The sequence below is a fragment of the Physeter macrocephalus genome, chromosome 16 (assembly GCF_002837175.3).
Source record: "Physeter macrocephalus isolate SW-GA chromosome 16, ASM283717v5, whole genome shotgun sequence".
Lineage (NCBI taxonomy): Eukaryota > Metazoa > Chordata > Mammalia > Artiodactyla > Physeteridae > Physeter > Physeter macrocephalus.
In genome coordinates, this window is record NC_041229.1 from 80022367 (window position 1) to 80035471 (window position 13105).

General features: G+C 35.1%; 1 protein-coding gene and 1 long non-coding RNA gene across 2 annotated transcripts in view; one reads left to right on the forward strand and one right to left on the reverse strand.

The window, feature by feature from the left end:
• LOC114487964 (uncharacterized) overlaps window positions 1-13105 on the forward strand; it is an 85297-nt gene that overhangs the window by 58290 nt on the left and 13902 nt on the right. The gene's annotated exons all lie outside the window — the stretch shown is intronic.
• The window catches only part of CCDC34 (coiled-coil domain containing 34), a 46534-nt gene continuing 38264 nt past the window's right edge, over window positions 4836-13105 (reverse strand). The window contains 3 exon segments of the mRNA XM_007117348.4: window positions 4836-5233; window positions 6660-6801; window positions 7361-7519. Of these exon segments, the coding sequence (XP_007117410.2) occupies window positions 5019-5233; window positions 6660-6801; window positions 7361-7519 (516 nt within the window). The 3' untranslated portion in view covers window positions 4836-5018.

Sequence of the window (13105 nt, forward strand, 5' to 3'; positions counted from 1 at the left end):
ATCAACTGAAAATTCTTCCTCACCACCCATCACTCAGCCCTTGTTAAATACCGTGTTTCAGTGCTATGATCACCCCCTTGAAATCATTTTGCTCCTTTCTCTCTCCATCCTACTTGCCCTGCTTGTCCAACCCTAATTAAGCCTTACTCTGCTCCTAAACCCAAGTAGCTAAACTTTCCTCCAGAAACGGAGAAAAACATGACAGAATCCTGCTAATTGGTCCCTTTTTGGACCAAAATTATCAAATGGCAAATAACATTGCCCGTGTCCCACTAATTTCCCTGGTAAATTTGTCTTCCGCTCTCCAAAATGCTCACTTCTCTGTAACCTTTTCCTCTTCCTACTTGCAACAACATATGCCATCCCTTGGCTGACGGCCTTGCCTCCCTTTCAGGCTTCATTGAAAAACCAGAAACTATCAGACAAGAACTGCCCATATCCTCCTCCTACCACCAATGCTATTAACTCAAGCTACATCTGAGCCTACGTACTATGCATTCTCTCCTGAAAAAATGGAAGAAATTTCCTTGCCCCCACATAAGCCATCTTTTTTTTTTTTTTTTTTTTTTTTTTTTTTTGCTATTTAAGAACTGCACTGCTAAAACCGTCCTTGATTTCTCCTAAATCTTCAAGTACCCTCCTTCACCTAGATCATCAACATCAGCAGGGACACCTGTTTATTATCACCTATTGTAAGCAAAACAAACAGAAAATGTCCTTGACCTATGCCCTCTTCCAGCTCCCACCTCACTTGTCTTCTCGTGACTCTAAAACTTCTCCCAAGAGTTGTCTTCAGATATGGTCTCCACTTTGTTACCTCCCATTCCCTCAACTTACTTTGCACTTTCATACTAGTTTTTCATATCATATATATATTACATAGGAGGGGAATAGAACATGGTTGTTAAGCTTGGACTTTGAACTTAGTTCTTATCCCTATTCTGTGACTCACTTTTTTGTATAAAAGCAGCATAGCTTCTCGGTGCCTCAGTTTCAACTATAAGATGGGGATAATAAAAGTATCTCATAGGGTTGTTGTGAGGCTTAATGAGTTAGCACATATAAAAGCACATAGAATACTGCCAGGCATATAGAAAGTATTCAATACATGTTTGCTATTGAGGTCAACAGTGACCTTCCTTCATCTTACCATATGCAACAAGGAAGGCTCTTTCCTGCTCCTCCTCATCTCTCAGGTAGCACTGGACAGACTGCACAATTCCCTGCTTCTAACACTTCTACTCATGGCTCCTGTGACATCATACTCTACTGGGTCTCCTTCTATTTCATGACTGCCCCTTCTAAGCATCCTTGCTAGCGGCTCAATTTCTAAATACCTGAATACTCGGCCCTCTTTTTACTATCTAAACTCTTCCTAGGTAACCTGATCCAGTCCCATGCTTTTAAATACCACCTACATACTGATGTTGCTTAAATTTGTATCTCCAATCCTGGCTCTCCCCTGAGCATCAGACAAATATCTGCCATTTCTACCAGGATATTAAGTTGTACCACCAATCTAACAGACCTAGGACAAAATTCTGAAGGACTCCCCTCTTTCCATTCTCAGCCTATACATCTGCTCCTATCACACTTTCTAATTCTGTGATAGTTATCACCATTCACCCAGTGGATCAGGCCTAAAAACTAGAAGTCATATCTGATTTTTCCTCCTTCCCTCAACCAGACACCCAAATGTTACCAGTCCTGTTTGCCTCAGCTCCAAAATAATCCCAAATCCACCTCTACTTCTTATCATGTCGCTGCTGCCACGTTAATACAGACTATCACAATTTCTTTCCTGGACACTGCAAATCCTCCCAATGAGTCTCCCTGCTTTGATTCTTTGTCCCCAGCAAGCCAGTTTCCTCACACAGCCAGAGTAATCTCAAAGTATAAAACAGATCACATCAATTCCCTGCTTAAAAATTTTCAAGGGCTTCCCAATACAATTATGATAAAATCTGAACTACTGAACTCAGGATTATATATGATCTGGCCCTGCCTGACTCTCCAACCTTCACTCCTACTATTTTCCCCATTGCTTTCTCCACTCCAGCCACAACCAAACTTTCTTCAAACACATCAGATTCATTTCTGCCTTGGGGCCTCTGTACTGGCTGTTTCCTCTGACCGGATATCTCTCTCTCTCCAGATTTTAGCAAGGCAAGTCTAGTTCAGCAGCATGTTACCACTTCAGAGATGCCCATCCACCTCAAAGAGTGGGCCCGCTCCTCCACCCAGTCACTATTTATCCCAATAGTGCCGTTTTATTTTCTTTATAGCACCTAGAGCCACATAAATTATTTGTTTACATGTTTAATATATGTTTCCTATCACTGTCATGTAAGATCCCATGTGGGCAGCAGGGACCCTCTCTTATCCACAGATGAATCTCCAGCATCTAGAATACTCACTCGCGCATAGTAGGTATTCAGTAAACATTGATTCAATTTGAAGAAAATGAAAACAACAGTATTCACTTTTTGCCCTTAGCACAGGGGTAAATGAAGATCCACTCTAAGTACTGACAAGTTAACTTATTTTTGATATATCACCAGTCAAGACTGGTATGTTAAACAAAGTCAGTTATTATGTAAATCAATTATCACTAAAGAAAGAATATTGGTACATCTTATCAGAATTATCACCATACAAAAAAGAAACAAACTTGCATTTTTTGGTACTTCCATGTATTATTTTACAACCCCACAATAATTTTCTAAATTAGATAAGGTATTGAACATTGAAAAAAATGAGGCACCTTCCAGATAAGTAGACATAAAGCTAGGTCTATAATACCTGTGTTCTTTCTCTCAGATCATGAATTTGTTGACATTATAGGTTGCCTAGATATTTTAGAGCAGTTCCAATCAAGTAGCAGTAGAGTCAAAGAGATATTTTAAAAACCTCAATAGAAATTTCAAACAGTTAATATAGTTTACAATGCCTATAATACCAAGTATCTTGACTTTAAGAAAAACTGATTCAGGTTAAAAACACTAATCTCCTAGTAACAGGTGTATTGATTGGTTTGAAGAAGTCTTTGATGAACAAAAATGGAATTTTAGTAATAAATGTTTGGTAGTCAAAATCTTTTAAAAATGCACTGGGGTAGTAAAACAGGGTATCACAAGCCCACAGGATCAAGTCCAAATTCTGCAGTATACAGAACCTTTTTACTCCGAACCCTGCTTCTCTCCCAGCTACTTCTCACCACATGTTCATGATGGTTAAGGTCAGCCTCATAACCATCTAGAAAATTCCTGCTTATCTTTCACCAACTCAAATGTCACCTCCTCTTTGTAACCTTTCTTAATCCCTTCTCAGGCTGAGCTATCTCTTATCTATGTTCCCAGATGAACTCTGAGCAGGATTTTAAGTATAATGTATTACAGCATTTATTCTCTGTTTTCCTGGCTAGGCTGTAAATGTTTACTGAATTAAAGAAATATATCATTCAAATTCCTAAATCAATATGCAAAACATGTCTCACAGAGCAAATGTTCAACTAACATTGGTCAAACTAATTACTGATTGAATGAAAAGTCTTATTAGGATTACATTTACAGCTAAAAGTTGCCTAAATGACTTAATCTGTGTGAAATTGAAGATTTTTTAGATATAACAACTATATCTAAAACGCCCAGGAACGCAAGCCTATATATGCTGTTTTTTACACACAAGTTTATTGCTACCCTGGCAAATTCTACATTCTCTCTACATAGGAGAATTTGCTCGCATAGAATGATCACCTGTAAGTTTCACCGCATCTAAGAGGTTCCAAGGATGGTCAGGCCACAAAATCTCACCAATATTTTGACCCAACAAACTCTGACTCCTCCCAAGCTGTTCTCTGCTTAGAAGTGAAAAAATAAAACCAAATGAAGATGCCTGAATTGAGTGCTCAGTCCTTATGGGGCTCACAGACCCCCATGAGCAGGAAAAAAAAAATGAATTTTTCTAGATTTCTGACAATATGAATATTCTTCAAAGATCCCATTGCTGTTTCCTGCAGTTGATCAACACCATTGCAGGTTAATCACTAGAAACTTGACAGCTGACTAACCTAGCAGAAACATGAAATACAGTCTAAATAGGAATCACTTTTAAATGAATTTACTGAACTTTATATTGCCCCAACAAATTTTCATTTCTTGATAGACCACTAAAAAAAGATACAGACTTTAAAAACTTAATAAAAAGCGTTGAGTGCTACTTTAGTAATCCGTTGATATACTATCCTTAACATGTATTTATTAAGATTTTGTATTTCAACTTCAGTAAAATATCATTCAACATTTAACATTAAAAAATAATGCATTGATATTTCTAATTTTAAAATTAACAACGTAACTAATTATAATGTATAACTATTTGTACAAAGTATAGCAAAATATTAGTGTCTCAAGATTACTACATAACAATCTAAGATTGAGTCCAAAACAGTGTTTTTAAATTTTCCTTTCAAAACCCAAACTTCATTTCTCTGTTACCAAACATGACTTCAGTTAGCGATTTACAAATATTTACACAGGGAAAAATATACCAAAAGCCCTCAACAAAGACTGTTTTTGATTACTCTGGGATTCTATCCCATTTAGATTCTTCTAAGAATTATCTTGAGCATGCAGTTTAGAAATGCTTGTTTGAACGACTTAATCTTACTATGTTCATAAACATAAACACACAACATATAGTATGAAAGAACACATGAAAAATTGTTGCTTTTATTGATATTGGAGGGTAGTTTTAATACAAGCTAAATACAAACACAATTGTTAGATTCAGTCACCTATCCTGCAAAACAGTATGCCAAGATCAACCTTGAAGCATTTATAAAAATGAAAATGTATAAAATATCTTCCTCAATTAACTCTAAGGACTCTGTACACAAATGCAAAAATTTGAACTTATCAATAATACATCAAATGTTGAGGTACTAATTGAGCAGTAAAAAACAATTTCTGATTTTAAAATTAAATAGCTCCAGGTAAAAGCATGTAATTTCCCATCTACTATCTTTGTATTCTGCACAGAGTTCCAAGGCAAAGATTGCTTCTGGCTTTATGCATTACCAGAGAGGATGACCTGTTTGGCTGGCTTATCACAGGCCTTTTAGTCTTCTTTTCTGATAGATCCTTTGCTCCTTTGGGAGGAGGCACAGGAACTGGTTTCCATGGAATTGGGTTATAAAAGGCTGGTTCTGGATAAGAATTTCCACTGTAAAAACCTAAAATTATTAAAAAATCAGAACAAAACAAGAAGAAAACTTTTTGAGATCAAAGAAACTACATATTTTTAAATTCATAGAAAAATGTTAAAATATTAAAAGGGCAAAAACATCATTGATAAACCAATTTGACTCATTTAAAACGAACTCTCAAATATTTTCTAACAGTATTGAAGTAAAAATTAAAATATAATTCTAAGCATTCAAAGAACATTAATGTTCAAATCTATATAAATAGAAACTCGTAAAAGTTCTCCTAAGAAATTAATTTTAGAACACTTAAATTGAACAAAATCTTCATTTTAACTCAGTCTGGGAAACCGCTGATTGTGTACATGTTTCCCCTAGTCGGACACTAAAGTTTGCAGAAAAAATGTATGCTGATATGTAGCTAAAGTGAATCAAGATTCTTGTTTAGAACCACTGAAATTCTAAATCACTGTCAATCAGATTTCATAATATCACTGTAATTTTGATAATTAAGAGCAGTAGAGCATTTGCAAAGATATTTATTAGAATAAAACTTATTTAAATGTAAAAAATTTTGTAAAAAAATCCATTATTTCACCAATTAACTTCTAGTCAATATGTATATTCCACCTAAGTTTTAACTTTACTATCCAATCATTTGGTTAAAACCACTGCTTATTACTCTTATTTCAAACAAGAGAAAAAAAAAAACAGAGCAGACCCTGCTCGGTAGCTGTAATGGATGACCTCTGTGACATGCAGGAGAGGCCTAAATCCTGAGAGCAGGAATGTGTCATTCAGACATTGGCAACCCACTTTGACTGCATAGATATGTCAACACACACTTCACCACGATGGTCAAAACAAAGTCTGGAATATGTCCTATTGTGTGAACAAAACAGAATGGGAGTATTTTTAATAATAAATCACTTAAACAAGTGAAGGCAGCTGTCAGCAAGGCATGAGCTTCCAACATGAAGTACAAAGAAAAACATGCATTGCCATTTATAATCAGACCAAGCCTAAAGGCCAACCAGGTCTGTGTCTGGTTCATGTGCTGTCTAGTATTCCACCCTGCAAAAAGAATGTGCCAAAGACACTGGCAGCTCTGCCTCAGAGAGGGTTAGAAAAGGGGAAGAAAATGACACTTTCAATATATCCTGATTAAGGCTTTAAAATCCAAGGAATGTAAGAAAATTTTACTTGTTTCTTAACGTTAGAAATCATTACTTTGCAGTTTTGCCACTATTGCCTTTAAAATGTATCTGGTTTTAGAGAATGACAACAAATTTGTAGTATCTCCACAGGAACACAGTATGTTATAATCTTCCAGAAAATAGTAATTTGAAAGAAAAATGATTTTTACACATTTCTATTTCTGTCAAAAGGAAACATAATATATAATATTCGCTCCTGCAAGCCATATTTATGTAACCCACATAACATAAAAACCAACCTGTGAGTTTTCCATTGGCATAACCATAGCTCTTTGCAGCTGGACGAGGTTTATTTTTTGCATTTTCCAGCCATTCCTTAAACTTTTTTTCTGCTATTTCCTTTTTTTCCTGTAATTCAGCCTGCCGTTGTTTTTCTTTTTCCTTAAAATGACAAGACCAAAGAATCTCCAGGGATATTCTGTAACTAAAAATTCTATTCAAATTCTACTCTTTTCCCCAGTAGCTCCCCATCCCAATGGCTTTCTAATCAGAAATACTGAATCATAATTCTATAGAGAGCAAAATTTAACATGATCAGGGATGTGATATGAAGGTGGCTGCCTCTAAACAATAAGACATTAAACCCAAGAAGAAAAAGGCAATTTGCTGTTTTAAAATAGAACAGTAATTTATAATAATGTAATAAAACTTTCCATAAAAGTGCATTGAATAATATTTAAAAGCATAAACAACAATAAAAAGTTTGAACCTGACTGTAGAAATATCAATAGGCTTATTAATACTTCTCAACCTAAGAAAACCACAAATGCATATTCATTTCTGAAGCTTAATCATAGTATATAACAAGTAGGGGTAGCTACATGTATTTATATTATGATAAGATAGTGCCAATTTTCTATTAGAAACTCTTTATACAATATAGCTGGCACATGTAAACACGAAAGTCACGTATTCTAACTGATCGCTTTAGTGAAAATACCTTTTCTTTCTTCTTCTTCTCACATTCTTCAGCATTTTTTTTCTTTAACCATTCTTCATATTTTTCTTTTGCTTTTTCTTGTAAATGTTCTTTCTCCAGTTCCTTTGCTGCTTTTTCCTCCCTTTCTTTATTAACTTTTTGTTCCCTTTCTTTTCTTTTCTTAAATAAAAATGAAGGAATTTTAATTGGAATATCTGTAATCATCCTCATACAAGGAAGAAGTGTTATATGCGGTAATTTTCTAAACTTCAGTTATTTCTTAAAATAGGTGGTAAAATAGTGGCTGACAGTGTGGCTTATGAAAATATATAACATACCTGCACTTACCTGATCAATTTTAGTCTACCAGCTTGAGTATATGCTTCATGATGGCCATAACAAAAGTCTTGCTTGACAAAGTACACTCAGATCCTGGGACAGTGTTAAGAAAATAGTAGGTGTTCTATAAAGATTTGCTGAGTAAATTAGTGGACAGAAATTATGACCTATTAGACTGTCCTGAATCTTAGTGTTTTTTTGATGGATGTTTACCCCCACTCTAAAATAGGAGTCACATATGTACACATTCCCCAGACAATTTGCCAATACAAATACCTGGATAAATTTTCACCATCAAAGAGTTACAGAGCACAAATTTTGGCCCATTAAGTACTGCTATAAGGGCACATACAGACAAATCTCTGGCTATGTAATTCTTATAAGCCTTACACAGACCAAGGGTTGGCAAACTATGGCCTGCAGGCCAAATATGGTCCATCAACCACCTGTATTTGTAAATAAAGTTTTACTGAAATGTGGCCACACATTTATTTACATATTTATTGTCTATGCTGCTTTTGCACCACAACAGCAAAGTTAAATAGTTGCAACAGAGATTGTATGGTCCACAAAGCCTAAAATTTTATCTAGCCCCTTGAAGAAAAAACTTGACACAGACTATAAGTCAATGTTTCTTCCTTTTCTCACTCAAAAGATAATCTACCAACACAGCTAAATTCTAAATAACCAATGACATGGCTAGCTCTCTTTATCAAAGGTTTAGAATATAATCTGCAAACATGAAGTATATGCAATACAAATGCCATATACTTCACCCTTCATTGAGCAAAGAAATATGATCCAAGAAATTCTTCCCTTAAAAGCATCTTGTAGAATACTTCAATACAAGCAATTCAAATAAGACCCAAGTAACGAACATCAGTTACATACAACATATGTCCAGTGCCGGGCAGGAAAGGCGGGTCTTAAAACTCAAAGCATGGGAATTCCCTGGTGGTCCAATGGTTAGGACTTTGTGCTTTAACTGCCAAGGGCACAGGTTCAATCCCTCTTCAGGGAACTAAGATCCCACAAGCCTCGAGGAGAGGCCAAAAAAATGAAAAAATGAAAAAATTAAAGCCCCTGTCATTCCCCAAGTTGCTATATTTCCTTATTATTGGTCTGCCAATAGCTGCAAAAGGAAATCCTTTCTTGCTGAGAACTCAATATCCATTGAAATAATGCTGAAATTTAACTATTGGGTTAAATTCCACAAAGAAGTTAAGTAATCTGCCCAAGGTCACACAGATGGTAAATGACAGATCACTACATATCTCTTATATACATATGAGAGAACGCTGAAAACAATTTTTTGCCAATAAATTCAATTTAAATAAGATGTCAAAATTCCTTAAAAATATACCACTTTCCAAAACCGATTCAAGAAGAAAGAGAGTAACTGAATGAGCCTCTACTTGTAAAAACAATTCAGAATTTATTTATTTATTTTTTTCAGAATTTAAAACTTTCCCACAAAGAAAACTCTCGTCTCCAATTGCTTCACTGGTAGAGTGTATCACACATCTAAGGAAGCAACAGTACCAATTACTACACGAATTGTTTTAAAAAACAGAGAAAAATAACACTTCCAAGCTCATTTTAGGAGCCCACTATTTCTCTAAAGTCCAAACCAAATATGAAAATTATAATATAATATTAGGAATAAGTCAAGATAACTGTTCTCATCAGAAACATGAAATACTTAGGGATACATTTGAAAAAGACATATAATACCCCTGTACACTGAAAACAAAGAAGAAAACAACTGAGATAAATATGGCCTAAATAAATAGAAAAAAAAAATCATGTTTATAGATTTTTAATTTGATATTAAGATAGCAATTTTCTCCAGAAAGATCTATGTATTTAATGCAATCCAAATAGTATCAGGCACTATTCAAGCAAGCATGATTAGGGAAATTGATAAGCTAATTCTAAATGGAAAGGGTGCAGAGCAGCTAAAACAATTCTGAAACAGAAGAAAAAAGATGGAAGACTTACACTATTTGATTAGAAGAATTTTAAATTCAAGAATTACTATATAAAGCTATAGTAAGCAGATAGTGTAGTACTGGCATAGGATAGAGATCAATTGAACAGAATACGGTCCAGAAATAGACCCAGATGTATTTGGTCAATGGACTTGAAATAAAAATGTCAGGGTAACTGGGTAAGGGAAAATATTGTCTTTCAACACAGTGTTGGAACAACTGTATATCCATACTCCAAAAAAATGAACCTTGACCCTTAACACATACCAACATTAAAATTAACTCAAAATGCAAATAGGTAAAAACTGAAGTTATAAAACTTCTAGAAGAAAACAATGGAGAATATTTTTACAACCTAGCCATAGGCAAACGTTTCTCTAATAGAACACAAAACCCACAAACTATAAAAGAAAAAACAGAAATATGGAACTTAACCAAAATTTAAAATTTCTGCTCTTTAAACATATCATAAAAAATTAAAAGGAGGAAATATTTATAATACATGCTACAGGACTTAAGGGAATATAAAAAGAATTCTTACAACTTATTATTAATCCACACAAAATGGGAAAGATTTAAACACTAAACTAAACAAATAAACAAAAAAAGCGAGATGTAGAAATGGTCAATAGTGCTATGGATTGAATTCTGTCCCACCAAAATTCATATATTGAAGCCCTAATCCTCAATGTAACTTTTTTTTTCTTCTTTTAAAATTGGAGTATAGGTGGTTTACAATGTTGTTTAGTTTCAGGTATACAGCAAAGTGATTCAGTTAGACATATATTCATTACTTTTCAGATTCTTTTCTCATATAGGTTATCACAGAATATTGAGTAGAGTTCCCTGTGCTATACAGTAGGTCCTTGTTGTATATAGTAGTGTGCGTATGTTAATCACGAGTCTCCTGATTTATCACCCCACCCCCCATGTTTCACCTTTGGTAACCATAACTTTGTTTTCAATATGTGTAAGTCTGTTTCTGCTTTGTAAATAAGTTCAATTTGTATCATTTTTAAAAAATTTGATACCACATATGAATGACATCATATGATATCTCTTTCTCTGACTTACTTCCCTAAGTATGATAATCTCTTGGTCCATCCATGTTGCTGCAAATGGCATTTTGTTCTTTTTTATGGCTGAGTAATATTCCATTGTAAGTATGTACCAACTCTTCTTTATCCATTCCTCTGTCAATGGACACTAGATTGCTTCCATGTCTTGTCTACTGTAAACAGTGCTGGGGTACACCTATCTTTTTGAATGATGGTTTCCTCCAGATATATGCCCAGGAGTGGGATTGCTGGATCATATGGTAGCTCTAGTTTTAGTTTTTTAAGGAACCTCTATAATGTTCTCCATACCGGTTGTACCAATTTACATTCCTACCAACAGTGTAGGAGAGTTCGCTTTTCTCCACACCCTCTCCAGCCTTTATTCTTTGTAGACTTTTTGATGATGGCCATTCTAACCAGTGTTAGGTGATACCTCATTGTAGTTTTGATTTGCATTTCTATGGTAATTGGTTATGTTGAGCATCTTTCCATGTGCTTTTTGGCCATCTGTATGTCTTCTTGGGAGAAATGTCTATTTAGATCTTCTGCCTTTTTTTATTTTAAATTTTATTTTTTTATACAGTAGGTTCTTATTAGTCATCAATTTTATACACATCAGTGTATACATGTCAATCCCAATGGCCCAATTCATCACACCACCATCCCTACACGCCCGCGGCTTTCCTCCCTTGGTGTCCATACGTTTGTTCTCTACATCTGTGTCTCAACTTCTGCCCTGCAAACCGGTTCATCTGTACCATTTTTCTACATTCCACATACATGGATTAATATACAATATTTGTTTCTCTCTCTCTGACGTACTTCACTCTGTATGACAGTCTCTAGATCCATCCATGTCTCAACAAATGACCTAATTTCGTTCCTTTTTGTGGCTGAGTAATATTCCATTATATTTATGTACCACATCTTCTTTATCCATTCATCTGTCGATGGGCATTTAGGTTGCTTCCATGACCTGGCTATTGTAAATAGTGCTGTAAAGAACACTGGGGTGCATGTGTCGTTTTGAATTATGGTTTTCTCTGGGAATATGCCCAGTAGCGAGATTGCTGGATCACATGGTAATTTTATTTTGTTTAAGGAACCTCCATACTGTTCTCCATAGTGACTGTATCAATTTACATTCCCACCAACAGTGCAAGAGGGTTCCCTTTTCTCCACACCCTCTCCAGCATTTGTTGTTTGTAGATTTTTTGATGATGCCCATTCTAACTGGTGTGAGGTGATACCTCATTGTAGTTTTGATTTGCACTTCTCTAATAATTAGTGATGCTGATCAGCTTTTCATGTGCTTCTTGGCCATCTGTATGTCTTCTTTGGAGAAATGTCTATTTAGGTCTTCTGCCCATTTTTGGACTGGGTTGTTTGTTTCTTTAATATTGAGCTGCATGAGCTGTTTATATATTTTGGAGATTGATCCTTTGTCCGTTGATTCATTTGCAAATATTTTCTCCCATTCTGAGGGTTGTCTTTTCTTCTTGTTTATGCTTTCCTTGGCTGTGCAAAAAGCTTTTAAGTTTCATTAGGTCCCATTTGTTAATTTTTGTTTTAATTTCCATTACTCTAGGAGGTGGATCAAAAAAGATCTTGCTGTGATTTACGTCAAAGAGTGTTCTTCCTACATTTTCCTCTAAGAATGTTATAGTGCCCAGTCTTACATTTAGGTCACTAATCCATTTTGAGTTTATTTTTGTGTTTGGTGTTAGGGAGTGTTCTAATTTCATTCTTTTACACGTAGCTGTCCAGTTTTCCCAGCACCACTTACTGAAGAGACTGTCTTTTCTCCATTGTATATCCTTGCCTCCTTTGTCATAGATTAATTGACCATACGTGCGTGGGTTTATCTCTGGGCTTTCTATCTTGTTGCATTGATCTATGTTTCTGTTTTTGTGCCAGTACCACATTGTCTTGATTACTGTAGCTTTGTAGTATAGTATGAAGTCAGGGAGTCTGATTCCTCCAGTTCCATTTTCTTCCCCTAAAGACTGCTTTGGCTATTCGGGGTCTTTTGTGTCTGCACACAAATTTTAAGATTTTTTGTTCAAGTTCCTTAAAAAAATGCCATCGCTAATTTGATAGGGATTGCATTGAATCTGTAGATTGCTTTGGGTAGTATAGTCATTTTCACAATATTGATTCTTCCAATCCAAGAATATGGTACATTTCTCCATCTGCTGGTATCATCTTTAATTTCTTTCATCAGTGTCTTATAATTTTCTGCATACAGGTCTTTGGTCTCCCTAGGTAGGTTTATTCCTAGGTATTTTATTCTTTTTGTTGCAATGGTAAATGGGAGTGTTTCCTTAATTTCTCTTTCAGATTTTTCACCATTAGTGTATAGGAATGCAAGAGATTTC